Source organism: Plectropomus leopardus, chromosome 4, assembly GCF_026936395.1.
Source record: "Plectropomus leopardus strain MGB_pleo_1.0 chromosome 4, ASM2693639v1, whole genome shotgun sequence".
Classification (NCBI taxonomy): domain Eukaryota; kingdom Metazoa; phylum Chordata; class Actinopteri; order Perciformes; family Serranidae; genus Plectropomus; species Plectropomus leopardus.
Genome location: NC_142179.1, coordinates 24,989,129 through 25,008,705, shown reverse-complemented (window position 1 = coordinate 25,008,705; position 19,577 = coordinate 24,989,129). Strand labels below are relative to the sequence as shown.

General features: G+C 39.3%; 1 protein-coding gene across 2 annotated transcripts; it reads left to right on the top strand.

Annotated features, from left to right (window-relative positions):
- The first annotated feature begins 7,333 nt into the window (after positions 1-7,333).
- bco2l (beta-carotene 15, 15-dioxygenase 2, like) lies at positions 7,334-18,604 on the top strand. 2 transcript variants are annotated; one of them, XM_042488251.2, is made up of 12 exons: positions 7,334-7,476; positions 9,819-9,996; positions 11,274-11,485; positions 11,959-12,074; positions 12,213-12,315; positions 12,417-12,557; positions 14,859-15,019; positions 15,433-15,603; positions 16,754-16,891; positions 17,681-17,863; positions 18,033-18,143; positions 18,327-18,604. In XM_042488251.2, exons 1-12 carry the CDS (start codon positions 7,443-7,445, stop codon positions 18,441-18,443), a joined length of 1,665 nt encoding a protein of 554 aa, XP_042344185.2. In that variant the 5' UTR covers positions 7,334-7,442; the 3' UTR covers positions 18,444-18,604. The 2 variants fall into 2 exon arrangements, with proteins under 2 accessions (XP_042344185.2, XP_087933045.1); XM_088076919.1 differs by lacking the exon at positions 7,334-7,476 and adding an exon at positions 10,964-11,098 and having other exon boundaries at positions 9,857-9,996.
- Positions 18,605-19,577: the final 973 nt, after the last annotated feature.

Sequence of the window (19,577 nt, the reverse complement as noted above, 5' to 3'; positions counted from 1 at the left end):
GAGATGAAGACGGACCAATGGCAATGCAGGTCAGTGGTGTCTGATGAAACACACAGGTGTGTTTCTTGGAACATTTCTCATGACCTTCATGTAAGGTAACAGTTTGTGCTCTGTTACTATGCATAGGATATGTGTATCATGCCTGCTCACATGTAAAGATGCATAGTATGTATACTGTAGGTCTGTAAATGCTGGACACTCATACCAGACAAGCTCTGCATCATATTCTGTTTTTGAACTCACCTTTACACCTTTGCATGGAAAAGTCTCTTGAAACCTGGAATTAAATGCTTGCATAACTGCATGGGAAGCCAACATCTGGATTACTGGAATTGGCCTGTTTTCTCTGAAATGTGAAACAAAACTCAAACTAAGAGGCATAACTATGATAAATAACCAGAACAATGAGAAACAGATGGTGTCGCTGGTGCAGAAAATATCGACAGATACACCACAATCCTTTGACATCCTACACAGTTCTGCAGTAAATTCTGCAGCGCCAGGAGTATGAGATATACTGTATGTCCATGAGTGTCACCAAACACGTCACTCAACAAACATTCCTGGTATTATTTCTTAGGGTCAATTTTCTGCTGAAAAGTAAAAAATGCAGTTTAAAACACTGACCCAGTGTATCATGAGGTTGTTATAATGACTTGAATAAGTTATGAGGCTTGGAGGACACAGACACAGCTTCCTGAGGTGTGAAAGTGTCACAGTGTGCCAGCCCGAAGTGACTCAGCATGCAGACATTGTAAATCTGTCAAAAGGCTTCTTGAGTGATGTTACACAAAAAAGGTTATAGAGCAGTAAACTACTAAACTTGTGGAGTTGGTAGAAAAGGTGTTGAGTGTGTTGAACACAAAATGCTCGTCTGTAATTATCTGCAAGTTGTTTCTGATGAGAGAACCTGACATCAGCTTGGACCGGAGGCCAAACATCATTACAGGAGCTCTATCTCTGGTCTGTGACCCCTCTCAGCTCACTCTGAGCTGAAATACAAAGCATTTCACAAATAAAAAAACATTTTCATCAGACTGCTTCAGACAGCAGACTATACTTTTGTTCATGAATCATTTAGTTTCCCATTCCACCACTAGATGGGACAATTTATCTGTTCAGACACTAACCTGAGTTGTACTCTTTTACAAAAGACAAAAATTAAATGCAGCATTTTGTGTCCAAGCTTTTTAAAGTGAGTCATTTAGAAAACCGGTTCTCAATTTAACTGGATTGTAGCATCTGCAAAGGAGGTCAGAGAACACTTTGCCGTTGCAAAGGATAGTAAGAGACACTCATACATGGCGGAGAATACCTTACAACTTATGATAGCTGAATCCACAAAACAGTGTTTTTCATGTTTTGCTTCAAAGTTTGGTTAGAGCTACCCATCTATAGCTTACAGACTGTAGAAAACACTTGATAGGATGAAAAAATAACCACTTGAAAGGGAACAACGGCAGCAAAACAAGCTTAGATATCCTTGACTTGTTTGTGTGTCTAAATGTGTGTGTGTGTGTGTGTGTGTGTGTGTGTGTGTGTGTGAAAGCATCCCCGTCATGTGAGTTCGAGCACCTCTACGGCTGCGATATGCAGTTAATTGAAAGCTAATTAAAATGACTCTTCAATAATTCTGTAAAACATTGTTAAACATATTACGGGCCAGTGTCCAGAATAGATGCCTCCCTCTCCCATTTTCTGATTAAACTTCTTGTATTCATTAATTTGACAGTGGCCAGATGACACAAGATAATGAACTGAGGTGCATGCTGTTTTGATAGAACTAAACAGAAAAAAATGATTTGAATAGTTAATTGCTAAAATGATCTCAGTTGCTCCATTTTCTTTTTTTTTTACAGCAAAACATATTAGCCTGACCTGAGATATCAACGACCCTTCAAATCCAGTTTGAAACCTCTGATCTCCAATATCTACTCCTAACCACTGAAATATGTTTATGTGCAGTCGGATTCAGTCTGTCATGTCGTGAGATGAGGCTTAGTAGTTTCATGGCTGAGCAAAGCAGAACACCTCATCAACCGAAAGCCCCCCGGGGGTTTGAAACAGGTACACTTGAGCCTGTTTTCCCTATCAGAATGGCAGCTGAACTCTGAATGACACCTGTAAGGTTTATGGTTGCTTATATCACTTTGGGGCAGTAAACATTGTACCTGGCCATTGCCATTCCCCACAAAGGAGCAGGAGACAGATTTTGCTATAATACATAAATATTATTGTGACAGGTCGGCACTGCTGGCTTGAGCCTGCTGTGTGGTTTTTAACTGATTTCCCATGCATACCTCTTTGTAAACCACCACTGGTATGCATAGTATGCCTACGCACAGTGTGCTGGATCTTTTGGTTTGTGGCAATAGTCTAATACTGAGCCCATTCTGAGCCCACTTACGTCCATATTGTTAAGCTTTTTGCCTTTAAAAACATACAGCTGTATTTTCCAGTGGCTGCCTTATTTGCCACAGGCAGTGTGTTTTGAGCCGCAGGGCTGAAGTAAATCCAAACATCGGCTGTCTGCTGCTGATTTGCTTTTATCATTATCCTTCCCACTGATGTTAACAGACGGCCTTCCCTGCCTTCGCTTTTCGATTGTTGGCACATATGTTTATTTCATTTTGATGTCTTTGTTTACTGTGGTTTTAATTCACTGCTTCCCAACATTTTTGGCTTATCATCCCATAGAAACTCCCATGTTTGGAAGTACTGATTTAATTAAATCCCGTAAGCATGTCATGACCCAACTGGTCTTCCTACAGGTCTTGTACGTACTTGCCAGGTTTCCTTTACTCTCATGCTGAGTGGGAGAGTAGTAGGGGAGTAGTGGGATTGGGTGCAGCCTCTCTCACCTCAAACAGTGCTACAGTGTGTAAAGAACTGCGTGCTTTGTAGCCTATTATTTATTTGATTTGGCATGTATGCCTCTTATGCTAACAGTCACTTCATGTTTCTATTTTTACTGGATAATATTCTTCCCTCTGCCTTTTTCTATGAAAAATATATAAACTATCAGTCTAACTATACAACAAGGAATCTGTGCCTTTATGCATGTGTGTCCTTCACATATCTTGAGAACCGCTCATTCGATCTACTTCACATTAAGCGGGCATATTGCTGGGGACCCAAGGACATGCAGTATCACATTTGGACTTTGAACCTGCAACAAGCCCAATATAAATAAACTTGAACAACTTGAACTAAAAGCAAGCAAAAGGCCCTCTGTGCAGCCATCAGGAATGGAGTTTCAAGACTTAACAGAGAGTCAAGCATATTGACCATGTTTGTTCCACCAGAGTTTCTAACCATCGGTGGCCACAATCTCACCATATAACTTAAAACACTGATAATGTTATCACTGGCAAAATATCTCTACTAAGTAAATCCATGCTCTACATTATAACTGCAGTGGTTATGTCAAAACATGTGACTAATATCCCTATTTAACAATTAAAACATCTGCTGAGTGTATTTTACCTGTGTTTCTGACTGGTAGTAGCTGCAGCTTGGGACCATTTTTAGGGCCAGATTTAGTGATTCAGGGGCTCCAGGTGAACAGTGTCTTGTATTACTCTCCATCCTTTTACTTACTGGAAAAAACAAATGCAAAGGCCTCAGCAGATGTGTTTAAGATTGAATTAAGATTGACCAATTATAGCCAAAAATGAAGCCAAAACATATTGCTCACCCCCTGGAGGCTGGCTGCAGTATGGGTCATAAACCTTGGCTCCTTCATGTTAGTGGATGGTACATGGTCCAAAAAATTCTGAAAAAAACAAAAAAAAAAAAAGTTCAAGGTGAATGTTAAATAAATTTTTCCCAGAGATTGTTTCTGTAATTTTAGGTAGTTCTTTTCATGCTGATGTGTGTTCAAGTGTTCATTTTACTGATACATTTGGTTTTAATTAGTTATTTGATCCTTTAATGTAATGCTTGATGTTTGACTTCATGATTGACAGCTGTGTATGCCAATCTGGTCCCTGTGATCAATGGTGCAGCTCGCTTTTGGTCAGATGTTGGCAACTCAATTTTGTGGAGATCGCTTTCATACAGATTCTGGTTCCAAATTTCGACACAAGCGCAAGATGGAAGTGACTGTATCAAGGATATTTTGGCTTAATTTTTGTACAGTGGGAGGAAGTGGACCTGCGTTGTCCACCTTCATAAATAGTCATTATGCCTTGCTATGAAGGCTGAAATCAGGTGGTAGCAGCAGGTGGAGGTGACAAAAAACCTTTGGTCAAGCTAGACGATTTACGGTTTTGCACCTTCAGTCTTTACAGGAAGTCACCGAAACACACATCCTGTGAGATCCAAGTCTCCTGAAAGTGTGCGAGGTTCAAAGTCAATTTTCGCAGTGGCCAAAAAGTCAGTCAGTCAGTCATTTTCTGTAACCGCTTGTCCTCGTAAGGGTTGTGGGGGGGCTGGAGCCAATCCCAGCTGTCATCGGGCGGAAGGCGGGGTACACCCTGGACAGGTTGCCAGACTATCGCAGGGCCGGCCAAAAAGTGAAATTACATTTGTTATGTGATTCCATGGGGCCCAAAAAGACTTTTTCCCATTGACATACATGGTGAAAGAAACGTCTATAAATTGGTGGATACTTTTATTTTCAGCATTACCACTAATGCAAAATGACTCATTTCACTCTCAGAATTTAAACCATTCAGTCCAATAACATTTAGAAAGTCTTGAAGAGCTGTCATCCACCAAATTTAACAAAAAATACTTAACAGATATTAGAGACATATATGTTGTTTTTGTCTATTTTATATAGGCCTACTGTCTTGTCCACAGTTGCTATTTTTATTTTTTGTATCCAACAAAGTGTTGTTTGTTATTTAGTAATTTGGTTTTGGAACCACCAATGCTACAGATGTGGAAGGCCTGCCTGACAGGTTGCTTGGGGTGTGGGAAGGCATGCAGTGACACAGAACCTGAAAACAGTGTTTTTCAGAATTGGGCACACTGACAGAATTCTGCATAGCCAATTAACACTGAGTTGTCTTTGGGAAAATATCCTCATTACCTTTTTATACATGTATTTATATTTTACTGGCAGTCAAGTCTTTTACAATTGTTTTTTGACCACTTAACCTGGAAGAATGCACAGGACTAAAGATATAGTTGCATCTGGCTCAAATACACAACAACAGCTGGCCTAGGATTTTTGCTGCTGCATTTGTGGTATTAACAGTAATGATGGACATTTTACATAATTTGTTTCAGCAAAAAAATGTGTATGAATCTTGACTGCAGTGCAATACACCAACCTTAAACTGCATGAATATAGACGATGTATAGTGAGATTAATTCAAATCAGCACAGACTAAGTTGACGAAGTGCTATATATAATCTAAAGGTCATTTTAACAGATATTATTGTTTACAGCTGACAGTAACTGCAATAAATAGTTACTATTGCTATAACAACAGCAACATCAACGACAATAAAAAATTAAAGCTGCAAGCAGCAATGAACGGGCCCTCGCACCTCTGCGCATGTCGGGGCTACATGCTGGACGCCAACTGATGCGACCGCATCTTTCTGAGTAAGGGCAACACTGCACGCAGCAGTAAATTAGTGCTTTCTCCGTTGTGGTGGAGCTGGTGAAGCTCCAGGTGAATCTATGGCAGGTGGGAAAAAGGGAAGCAGCCAGCCTGTGTGATTGTGCCTTGGCTGCATGTGCTCTATTCTGCTGCTCTGTAGTGTATGTGATTTACAGTGCTGAGAGTAGTGTCAACAATGGAGTAAGAGCGCACTCTGCTGGAACAACTACAGAATGCAACCATTTCAAAACCACCCAGCATCATTTTCTGCATTATATGGTCTGTGAACATAGTTTTCCTATCAGCGCATTTGAAAAAAAATATTTGATGAGGCTAATTTTGCTCTATTATGTCTGTAAAAGGCTCAAATCAGGTGATAATATAGGTATATTGAAAAATGAGTCAGGCTCTTGCAGAAATGGCAAAAATTTGGTAAAGATTTAAAGAAAATTAAAATTAGTGGACTTTCTGTTGGGTTTAGGGCATGGCTCTAAGAGGCTTTATGGTAGGTCTTGGGCTTTTACATAGCTTTCTTAAGTTTTGTAGCTCTAGGTTAAACGGGTCGGGGGGGCTGCTTTGTTGAAATTTTCTAGGGGACGCTGAAGAGTCATTTTTGCACATCAATGCAAAAAAATCTTATCAGATATCACAGTTTAGGACTTTTGATGTCTGTGCCATGTTCATTCAATGAAAACAGACAATATTCATTTTCCATCATTACCAGCATCTTAATGATTTTTTGACACAATTTTGAGATCAATCAAGTTAACCTGCTAGGAGCTGGACCTCCTAGTGTAAAGTGTAAAGCATAAAATAGTCATATAGATGTGTTCAGGGCGGGACTCATATAGTATGTGAAGTTTGATGAAGATTGGATCATGTACAACTGAGTTATAGTCTACTTTCTGTTTGTGGCAAAACATCTAACTTTTCTGCCTCATAACTTCCACACTGTTTAACGAAAACTCAAATCCCCGCTGGAAGACAGGATTTACAAATTTTGAGTTGGATCTAAAAAATAGCAAAAAATTGCAGCAAATTATTTTTTCAATTTAAAATGGGGGACTTCCTGTTGGGTTTAGCGTATGGCTGCCACTGACTTTTTTGTTTGTCTTGTGATGCTCCATACACCACCAAATTTCTGTCTGTGTCTACATGAAACGGGCCGGAGGGGCTCCTTCATTGAAGTCCGTTAGGTGGCACTGTTGAGCCATTTTTTGAGCCCATACAAGTAACCCCAAAAATATCAATTTTTTTGCCAGTGCTGATGTCTGTGCAAAATTTGGTGACATTTTAGGTATGTTAAGGCCCTCAAAAATGGGTCTAACTTGCTCAAAAAAAAAAGTAGAGGAAGAATTCCTTCCGTTTCAATAGGGCCGTCACACCGTTGGCGCTCAGGCCCTAATAGGAATAAAAAATGGACCAATTACAATAGGGTCCTCGCACTGTTCGGTGCTCTGGACCCAATAATAATAGCAATAATAATAACCTGATGTGAGTTAGACCACTGAGTATGGCATAATGATGGAATCAGTTAATCATTTCCAGAAAATAAGTGTATTTTTATATTCTTAAGAAATCTACACTGTTGTATGATACAGTCCATTACTGTCTATTGCTTTATGATGCAGGTCACTGTTTGCTCAGGCACATAATATATTACGTATTGTGTCACGTTATACAAACATTGGCTTGCATCACTGAAAAGTGGACACTGTCATTCCTTTATTGTTTTGCAGTCCTTTTATTACTGGTTTAACGACATCATTTTCACGCCTGAGATCAATTCCTTAACTTGGAAAGGAACCAAAGGTTCAAAGGTTTTCCTCAGGGCTCGTATAAAGCCTCTGCGTAGGTCTGATCAAATCTGCAGAACGACCAGCCATGTCCAAGATCACAGAGCCCCAGACACACAGCAGTGAGTAAACACCACTTTCAGAAGTGCAGCCAGATTCTAGCAGATTGATTTAATTCATAAATCATTAAAAAAAATATGAATGCAAGAGTATATTTGAAATGGATGAGTTGTAAATGACAGTGAGGATAGTAATAGTCCTGAAAGAGGGAAACCTTCTGCTTGTCTTGCTATTTTATATTATTACATAACAACAAAATACATAATTCCTTCTAATATTTATGTATCTGGCTGGCTTCACACTAGTTTTGTTTCTCCAGAAATACATATCTGATCAGCCTCTACAAGAGCTGAGCACAAGTCTTTTTAATCATTGATTTTGAGGAAAGGGAATGATTAACTGCATCAACATTGTACTTAGAACTGAAGAAAAATCAAAGTGCAGACATTTGTAGCATTTCCATATTTTGGTGTACCTCCTTTTACGGCAGGGACAATATAGCATCTAATGTAAAAACAACTTTATAGAATTAGACACAGCAACAAACATGCACATAAAGAAGTGGAAAAAGTGGTTTAGTCATGATGTTATTTTCTTGCATTTCAAAATCAGAGCTGCAGTTATAATATGACATGTTGGCATTTTCTATTGTTCCTGCTCCAAGGTCTCCTGTTCAATCAGAGCCGGTGAAAGAATATGCACAATGTCTAATTAAAAGCTTTTAGTCATTCTCAGCTGCTAACTATAAGAGGAGAAACGGCTGACAGTTCCCTGCACAGTGAAAATGAAAAGACAGAAATAAAAAAGATGTGCATGAATATGACAGCTAATTCCAACAAGGTCATTTACTTTTTCCCTGACATACTGTTGGTGCCGTGAGGAAAACAATTCGTTAGAGTAATAGCTGTTACAAATAAACTACTGTTGCAATTGTGATTATTCAAAAATGGGAGACAGAAAAAAAAGCAATACCTGAATCTATTATCCACAACAGTTCTAGGCTCGTCAGTGTCGCTGTTTTGTCTTCAGCAGACACGATTTTCAATACAGCAGTGGGGAAAGTACATGAAATACCGCCCTAAAAAATGACAGCACACATTCAGGCATCATTTGCAGTGCTGCAGTAATCACAATCAAAACTCACAAAGTCCACATTGTGAGAGATTGTGAAAGCCTACAGCAGTTATCTCTCTATTGCACATTCTCATTTTTATTGTCTGCTGTAGTAGTGTGATGGGAATGAACAAAATTCTGGCTTTGCTGATTGGTCGAAATAACCATTCACATCGTCAAAAACCCCCTGATATTGTAACCTGAGCTCAGCATGGGGCACTGTATTGAACCACAATGATTTGCTTTTTTTAATCACGTTACTCTCATATATATTTTACAATCTCCATTATGTGAGGAGATATGGTGTAATGAACAGGAATTGGTTATTGGATAACAGATAAGACAGTAGACAGCGCAGGTGTCATTCACAGTGCATGACCCAGGAGAGAACATTCAAGCAGGAGCTGTTCCAGCACATAATGTCTCCTGTCACAGAGGAGATTATGTTTTTCTCACTATCTCACTCACCATTTCCTAATTATTTGTTTGACTATTTGATTTGAGTGTTGATAGCCTAAAAAACAGCTGCAAAAGTGTTAAGGTGTGAAAGTGAGATACTGTTTGCCACATTAGAGTTAGATAAATTCAATTAAATTAAGAAAAAAACACTGACAATGTCGGCCTGCAAGGGTGTGAAACAGTTTCTCTGTAGGATATACTGTATATACTTACATAATTTCCTCATTTTCACTCGTTAAAAGTCCAAAAGCTATAGTTCACAGCACAACACCTATTTTTCAAACACATGTAAGTGATATGACCTGTGTATGTGTGTGAGAGAGAGAACGCAAGAGAGCAAGACATATATAGCTAACATAGAGAAATTAGAACAACTTTCTTCACAAAAAATATATGTAAACTCCATATAAACATACATACATCTATATATACATATATATACATATATACACATATACATATACGTGTGTGTGTGTGTGTGTGTGTGTGTGTGTGTGTGTCTATATATACATGGATAGGTAGAGAAATATAGATATAGATGCATAGAGAAAGATAGATGGTATATATGCAATAAATGAATGTATGTAATACGTGTAAACGTTTTTTTTTTGGTGAGCTGCTTTGGCGATAACATAATTTTGTTTATGCTAATAGAGCTATTTGAATTTGACAGCAAGGTGTGAGGTTGAGGGACAAAGAGTTCAGCTGCTGCTCAAGCACAGCATGCTATGATTGTATCTAAATATTTCCTCTCTGCTCTCTCTTACACTGTACCTTAATCAAAAATTCACCATTCGACAACCATCTTCTGCTCTGCTCTCCTCTTTCTCAGCCTCCAGCAGGCAGCGATGTCCACAGGCCAAGGGGCTGGAGAGCGTTGCGCCTCTGGTGTGTTCTGTAGAGGAAACCCCTGATCCGATCCCCACCTCCATCACGGGAAGAATTCCAACCTGGATCAATGGGAGCTTCCTGAGGAATGGTCCTGGGAAATTTGAATTTGGGAAAGACAGGTATTTAAGAAATACTGTGGAAAAGAAACAACTTATAGAATAGCCTACACAAATTACAGAGCTGCATTAGCTTGACAGTTTACCAAAGAAAAGGAAATACAGCAGTCACATGAGATTATAGCAATCTTCTATTACTGCCACACTGACTGACAGATTGGTCTTTTAAAATTAAAATAATTGTAGTTACATGCAGGGGAAAAATACCTTTGAAGAATTTAAAGTACACTAACACAACAGGGAAAGAGCAACAAAGGAAACAATATGAGTCAGACGTCTAAATGCTAACAGTGTGCAGTAGTTTTGAGACGGCCAGTGATTTGTGCCTGTATCTGTATATCTATAGCAGGATTGTGGAAATACACTTTGGGGATATTCAGTGATTTCTATGAAGAAGCCACGTAGATAGAACCATAGAACCATTGTTCAAAGTGGAAACAGACAACTTTTCTTCACACTAGCGTTTCTAAGTGGTATTATTGTTGGTGCTGCTGTCGCAAAGCAGGCTGCTCTCATTCAGTGTCAGTGCTTATATCCACAAAAAAATGGACCATAATTTTGTATATAACCCATGTAATTGTGAGCCAGAAGGCTGTCATCACATGACCTATGCACAATATGCTGTATTCCCTATGCTGGGGGCAAAGGAGAAGTGATGAAGTGTAAAAAAGAACAAAGTCTGCGTAGAGAGGTGGTTGAGGTGTTAAAACAAACACAAGACTTTGACCAGGGAAACCTGTGTTTGTGTTCCATGTAAAGCCAAAAGTCACGTTGTAGGGTCACATTACATCACAATCTTTTCTTAAACGTAACTGGTAAGTGTGCTAATTTGTAAGATATTATACAAACCTATGTGTTAACTTTTAATGAGACTGTTGAATGAGGAATGTTGCGCAAAGACAACTGGATCACTTTCTGATTTTCTCAGAGACTAGAAACAACATAACACACTGCATTTTGTTTTCCACAGTTACTTCTGTTTTTCCCACGTTTCCATATCCTCTCACTGTTTTGGTTGCACAATGCATGATGCACTTCCTTTGCACCAAAAATCAAGCCCTTATTTTCCAAGTTGATCGTATCTGTCAGCAGACTGGATTGCAAGGTAAAAACAAGACTTATAGGGACCCAATCTACACACAGCTCGTGTCATTAGTTTAAGCCCATTACATTTAAAACATCAACATTTACTTCATAATAATGTGTTAAAGCAAAAAATAACAATAATATTGTCTCACACAAATACCCTGGGGACAAATTATTTTTCTTTGTTCTCTCAGTTACACCCACTGGTTTGATGGCATGGCCATGATGCACCGCTTCCACATCTGTGATGGAGATGTCACCTACAGCAGCCGATTCCTGCGAAGTGACTCCTACGTCAGAAACTCGGAGAGGAACCGCATCGTGGTGTCAGAGTTCGGGACATTAGCCATGCCTGATCCCTGCAAGAACCTCTTTGCTCGCTTCTTTTCACGCTTTCAGATTCCCAGTATGTGTGTCTTCTTTACATATTGCATATTCCCATGGGTAATCCTCTTCAGCACAGCGCAATCTAGCACCAGCAGTGCCAAATGCATTATTAAACTATTCAATTCATTTCTGTATGAAGGTAACAAGGAAGCTGTGCCAGATAACTGCAGGCAAAGTAGAAGTCAAACAAATAGTCAGAGAAAAGTATATTTTCTTATTCTTTATTTTTCCTTAATGCTCAGCCTTGACTGGATGTGCTGTATTGTTTATGGGCTTTTCAGCCTAATGAAAGATAGTGTTACATTATATTGTGTTTTTATGGTGGCAAAGTGAACACAAGTCTGTGTGTGAGTGTGTGTGTGTCTGTGTGTGTGTATGTGTGTCATAAAGCTTCTGAAAAACTATGCTGGAAGAAATGTATTATCTGCCAATGTGATGAGTTTGCTGAAGTGTCATAATTCATATGTTCCTAACATCTGCATGTGTGAACAGAGGCCACAGATAATGCCAGTGTGAACTTTGTCAAGTACAAGGGGGACTATTATGTCAGCACAGAAACCAACTACATGAGACGAGTAGATCCACAGAGCCTGGAGACGAAGGAAAAGGTGAGGCAGCGCAACAAATACGAAAGCCTCTTTTGAATGCCAATGCTGATAAACAGTCAGAGGGTAAAGATGAGAAAGATCGACAAATGTCGATAACGATGATGAGGACAACAAAAATGATGGTCCTGTCCATTTAAGGTGGACTGGAGTCAATACATCGCTGTCAACTCAGCTACAGCTCACCCACACTATGACCAGGAAGGAGCCACCTACAACATGGGCAACTCCTACGGAAAAAACGGTAGCCTTCCGTCATCCCACTATATGTCTGAATTTTTGTAAATATCCTTTTGTTATCCATCCTAACAAAGACTTTACATATTTGTTTTTCGGCCCTTTCAGGTTTCTTCTACAACATCATCCGTGTGCCTCCTCCAGAGGAGAAAGTAGCAACGGGGGACTCTGCGGACCTCAGCGGAGCCAAAGTGATCTGCTCCATCCGTGCATCTGAACCCAGGAAACCCTCCTATTATCACAGCTTTGGTGAGATACAGCTACAGTATAACAAACACCTCCTTTAAGTTGTCTGCACGCTGGATGTATACTGAAGTGGAATTAATGAGTTCTATGAGAGATTTTGTTTTTCGCCTGCACTGACAGGGTGAGTCTACTTCTCTGAAAGAGAGCATTGCAGTTCTTCGTGCTCTTATTAATTACTCATTTGAATTCTAGTCTCGCCCTGCTTCTTTTTGACAATCACAGCTCCTTTGTCTTTCTGCTCAGCTTTCACTATCTCTCTCCATCTATAAGTCTGCCTTTGACTCAACTACACACTTTCTCTCACTCTCTGCGTCTCTCATAAAAATATTAAATATGTTGTAAAGACACATGATCAACTTTTTACTGTTAGTTTCTTCTGTGACGTAAAGGGAGAATTGTGGCCAATTTTTAAAATTCATAAATGTTATTCCTGTGGTCTAAGACAGTTCAAAATATTAAACCAACTCTTAAGCTACTCCACAAACAAAGGAAAAGATGTCCTAGATGACACAGAGAGCACCCAGGGAATGGGTACATTTTCTGTTTCACAACTAAGAACACTACAGTAGAACTAAGCTCATTTGGGTATAATAAAAATATATATTTTGGTCCACAAAATCAGTCTCCCATCCGTTTTTTATGGAGCAGCTCCAGATTTTATACGCCATGACATCACAAGTTTACTTTTAAGCTTACTTTTCTGGTTTTTCAGCTGTAGTGCTATTTATGAATCTTGATTGTTTTGGTGTGAATTGTGGAAAGTTGGTGATGGATTGCATGTAGAGATGTTTGCCTTCCCTTTAAAGAATTACACACACACACACACACACACACACACACACACACACACACACACACACACACACACACACACACACACACACACACACACAAAAACATTTGAAAAACTCAAAAATAATGTCTCTTTCCAGAAATCATGACCCAGTTCCTCTGCACAGTTATACAGTTGGCAGGTGTAGTTTGGTATAAAAAAAAAAGTTCCTACATGAAAATGCTCACAACAACATCTGTGGATTATCTTCAGTTATCAGGTCATAATTTCTGGAAAAATACATCACTGTTGAGTTTTTCAGATGTATTTATTTATTTTGTCTCTTTGAGCAACACAAGCTTAGTGCCATCTAGTTCCATTGTATTAGAGAGAAGGCAAACATCTCTTCCGCTAATATCTCCAACACTCAGCAATTTACGCCAAAATAATCCAGATAGATTAACAGCAGTACAGGTTAGAGCAAAGATATGCATGTAAATTTGCAGTGAACTGTCTCATTAAGGTAGCTCTTAAAGAATCCCAGAAGTAAAAAGTATTCTGCAGAGAGAACTCTTTAATGAAAAACTAATGTTTATTAGTGGAAATAAGGAGAAAATTCAGGTTACACTGACCTCATCATGCACCTGTATGAATATGACTGGATGTTACTAGTCAGTTGATAGCCAAGCAGTTGATGAAGACACAAGTGATAGCATTAAGCTGATGACAATCAGCTAATGCTCTGCACAATCTAACACAATGTTGCTGTATTTGGTTGTTGTACTGCACTAGTTCCCTGATTGTATCTCAGTCTGTATTTCCGGCAGACCACCCTTGCTCTGCCAGACTGTCTGGCTCCAAGGAACCTCACAAGTGATGGAACATTGTACGGTTATACAAGGCACCGCGTAATTACTTCTGTCAGTAGGGTTACAGTAGATTGGGTGGTTATGTTTAGCCCCTGTTCCATATGTTCATCTGCTTGCACAATACTTTTGTCTCAAAGGTTGGGGCTGAGGCAATTTACTTTGCAAACTGACAGGCCAAAAGCAGAGTAGCAGTGGATAAGGCCACTTCAGAAAAAGAGTCCATTGGCCTCTTTTGTGCAAGCCCTTTATCCCTGGTCCAGTTTAACAACATGGGGGCACTTGGAAACAAATTTTCAGGTTATTTACAGACATAAAGACCCTACCATTATTTTACAAATTTGGGTCACAACTGAAATTACATTGGCAGATCACGTGGCCTTGCAATAATGAGCTATGACCCACTGAGCTATGATGTTTGTTGATAAAAATGTTTAAAAGGCATATCAGTGGGGCAACAAAAAATGATGAACTATGTAATCAGCATTGCACTGGTGACCTACACTTTGTTTGTAACCAAATTTTAAAGTATTAGTCCACCAGGACACAGTAAGTCTATAGTATACAACCTTGAAAATGTTATTTATGATATCTGAAGAAAATATGATAAATAAGAGTTTTTTTCTAAATGTTACATTTCCTTCTGTGTGTACTGTCCCTCCCCAGTCATGTCAGAGAACTACATTGTGTTCATCGAGCAGCCGATCAAGCTGGACCTGCTGAAGTTCATGCTGTACAGAATCCAAGGAAAGAGCTTTCATAAAGTCATGACCTGGGAGCCGAAGTATAAAACCATCTTCCACTTGGTCAACAGGCACACTGGCAAGGTGGGTTAGTTTACGGCACAGCAGCAGATTGACTTCAAACACACAAAAAAGTGTAAGGTAGGAAACACAAACCCATATGCTGAATAGTCAGAACAAAAAAAGAAAAGCCGCAAGCTAATCTCTTCACGCATGGCGGAGCTTTTTCCTTATTTATTTTGATGAAGTCACACTCTGATGGTGTAGCATTTTCTCATACATTGTTACTCTCAATTTTCTCATCTCATTACACCGCATACCCATTAAGCATACAATATCCAACTTTCATAATGTGAAGGTACAACACAATAACAGCAGTGCCAGCGAGGATGCTTTTCCTCAAATGTTAAAACCAACACAGAAGCTCCTTTTTGTTTTGCCTTTATAATCCTTTTTTATTTTGTCTTCCTAATTGCTTGATATGACCGATCCAACAGGAGAGTAAGGTGAAATACACAGCAGCACCCATGTTCACTCTGCATCAAATTAATGCTTTTGAAGATAGCGGGTTTCTGATCATGGACATGTGCTGTGGGGACGATGGTGAGGTCATTGGAGACTTCACACTGGAGAATCTCCGCAGAGACTCCGGAGAAGAAATGGACAAGGTACATACAGATTCACTCTGAATCATATGCAAAGACACACACACAGGGGCGTAGCATCAAATTCTGAACGCGACGCATAAGCAGTTTCTGTGGGCCCCCCGCCCTTCATCTCTTGATCCATTTCTCTCTCACGCACCTCATGAAATAATTTTTTTCACAGTCAGTTTGCTGTTTTTCCCCTTTACTTTCTTCCTTTTTATTGTGGAGCCCTGATTTCTCTTTCTTCGGGAAAGACTTGTTCCTTGGTGCTCAAGCAGCAAAAGCAGTCCTTCACTGGGCTTTAGCTACATTTAGAGACAAATCCAGTGAAAGGGTGGTTTAAACCATTTTGTGCCTCTCAGGGAGGGGCCTCAGAGAGTTCCTACTATTTCTTTTACACAAAGTTCAGTCTTTTAACTGGTTAATTCAACCAATTTTAATTTACTGACGACACTAATTACTAATTAGAAACTAAAAACAAATAAAGTGCAAAAGAAATGCAAACAATCAATGCATACACAATAAAAAATACCTACCAACTTATGTTTTATTATTTTGTCATCCATGAACAGCTCAGTTTGACGTTGTGGCCTTTACTAACAGATTTCATCTTAGGTTTTTCTGTTTCCACAATTGTTCAGCTAATATATCAATTTGCATTCTTAATATTGACATCAATTCATCCACTCATCAAGTTTTTACTCACTTTAATCAATATCTATAAAAACATTATGTAAAAATATTAATTTATAAACAAAAAAATATAAAACATGAATCAGCAAGGATTTAGAGCCACGTTTTTTGGTTTTTTTTTTACTAATGTCATCTCTCTCTCCTTTTTCTTTTTTTTCTTGTTTACATGATAATTCAATTGTCTCTGAGGTTTCCTTATTTTTCCTTTTACTTCCTCCGCTCTCATAAATTAGAGTTTCTGATGCAATAAGCTTTTGAAATCTCTGCAATTTTCAAAAGTGGTGAAGTGTGTTACTTTAATCAAAACATACTCACCTAAAAATAATATAAAAATTCCTCCAAACAATATTACTGCCAACATGATTTTGTGTCAGTATTCTGTCTGTTTGGCTCTGATTGCCCCTGAGGTTGCATTGCACCTTTCAGTCAAAGCGGCCCCACTCACAGCTTTTCATGTCTGTCTGATTTTGTTTGGCAGTTTTACAACTCGTTGTGCAGAAACCTCCCAAGGAGATATGTCCTACCCCTGACTGTGGACGAACAAACTCCTTTGGACCAAAACCTTGTCACTCTGCATAACTATAAAGCCACAGCAAAGAAGACAAACACAGAAGAGGTAGGATAAAACAGAGTGCAGCATGGCCATTGTGCATACAGCATAATATGTTTAACTGTACATCGCACTGGATCTGCATTTCCTTGAATCAAGTAAAAACTGAGGCCTATAATCATGATGATACAGCCAATTCACTCCCACACGCTCTGCGCAATTATCCGGCATGATGAAACACTGAAGGTACTTTCTGCAAGATTGTAATTTCATGACTTATGGCAGATAAAACTGATGTCAAAATGAGAGTCCATCATGCGGCTGAACAATTGCCATTTAACAGCTTGTGTGTGCCCCCACAATGCAAACACACACACTCAAACACACACACACACAGTCCCACATTTTCTTATGACAGAATAAAGCTGAAACGTTAAAAGAAAATGTGATGTTTAGTTGTCATGACTACCTAAGTGACACTGTCTTCAGTACTTTGTGAAAACAGTGTTCATGTAACAGTAGAAAAACAGCTGTGAAAGTGCTGCCGGCTACCGTGGTCCCCGAGTGCAAAAAGAACAGTATAGGTTTGTAATTGCAATTGATGGTACTACATATATTTATATATCAAAGTAAAAATTACAAGAAATTGATTTATTCTTAACTGAAGTTAGAAATGAGTGCCCAGGATCTTGCAAGCATCCATTTACGTGTTTTTAGGGAATAATGCAGTATTGATTCTCGACAGTGTACAGTAAATCAGCTCTGCTGGTGTGCATTAGCTGGCCGAATTTTTTGGCTAAAATGTAAAAGTTACACTGAAAGTAAAATCCTCACTTTCTTCTGCGACTCCTCCAGGTTTACATGACCCACGAGGAACTTCACGACGATGAGCTGCTGCAATACGGCGGCCTCGAGTTCCCTCAGATCAACTACGACCGGTACAATGGCAGACCTTACCGCTACTTCTACTCCTGTGGCTTTGGACACGTCTTCAGCGACTCCCTGCTCAAAATGGATGTCCACACCAAGGAGCTTAAGGTCTCTATCAATCAAAGACTACTTAGGGAGACCCCGTTGTTAACTGTTCACATCAAAGTTATTTCCACCGCTGCTTCTCTATCACTGAGGGCAGGAGGTTGGGATTTTGGTTTTATAACATGAAACGGCTCCGAGTGAAAGGGATGTTTATGTAATCTTCCCCGTCTAGGTGTGGCGTTATCCTGGCTTGTTCCCGTCTGAGCCTGTCTTTGTTGCGTCGCCCAAAGCTACTGAGGAAGATGATGGAGTGGTCTTGTCAGTTATCATCACACCCAGAAAAGTAAGTTAACAAGTACTAAAAAAACAACACAAAACCAATCTAAAGCAGCAGCAGACATCGTTAACCTGAGTGATGACAACATTACTTTGACTGATACTGACATTAGACTGAAACAGTGTACTTTGACGCCGTACTGTGAGAAATATTTGACCTTTTTCTGTATTAAATGTCGTCTGTTTCCAGGAGAAAAGTACTTTCCTACTTGTTCTAGATGCCAAGACTTTCACCGAGCTTGGAAGAGCAGAAGTCCCTGTCAATATCCCATACGGGACCCATGGCGTGTTTAATGAGATGGGCTAGATGTGCCACTGTTTGCAGCTCTGTGGCAAATTGCTGAAATTGAACCAGCAACTAACCACTTTATCCACAAAACAGAATATCTCTGTTGATGTCACTGCCTGCAAAGTTCCTGAACTGTAAAAGAAAGAATAAAAGAAATAAGAGCTGTGCGGGGACAAAAACTGCAGACTCATGGTATTTGTTTGTGCCTCCTTGATAGTAATAGGTGCATGTCCTCCTGTGCTGCCATTACAGTCAGAAAGATGGCAATCTGTTGGAGACTAACAAGACAGAAAGCCCAGCATGGCATCAGTGCACTGATAAAGAACGTCCTCTAAGTGTTCTTATGTGCTCATGTAAGATTTTAAAACAGCCTTAAGACGACAGCCTAAGTCCCATGTGGATACTTTACGTTGAAAAAAACAAAAAACAAAAGATGAAAGTCAATACACACATTGAAATAAAAATCCATTTCCCCTTTTTTTTCTGTGTAAACCCAAAGTGTTTTTGCATCATCACGCCACTGGAAACGCTATACCCCCATCGAGAACACAACAGCACTTAGGATACATAAAAATGCATCAGAGGAAATTCAATTTCTGTCAAACTAATGTGATAGAAATGGACAACGTCTGAAATGGCTGGAAAACAAATGGATCTAACTGGTCGATAGCCTCCAGAGAGTCTAGCAGAGGTCACATCTAAAATGTAGTGGTGTTTATACACTCAAAACAACCCAAAACAAAGTTGACATACACATAAACACTGACATGTAGGACCTTGTGTTCGAACGAGAGCAGTTTGTTCTTTCATTGTATTAAACTGTGGGCCGAATAAGAAGAGAGTGAAACACACAGATCCTACCCAGAATGCGAAGTAGCCTACAGCTGCACTTGTCACTCCACCATCTCCACAATTGACTTTACTGATGCTTATTTCATCGGCTATTTTCCTTCTCATATTGATTTGGACAGATTGATTTGAACTGACTTCAGGCTCCGCACCTGATACAGGCACTAATGGCTGTTTGTGAAAGCTGAGAGGTTTCAAATATCTTATGACCCATATATTTTTTGTGCCTTTTTTAATATTTCAAAATAGACTTTCAGTGAAGAGTTACTATGGGTTTTAAGTTTTAAAGATATTTTGCAACCT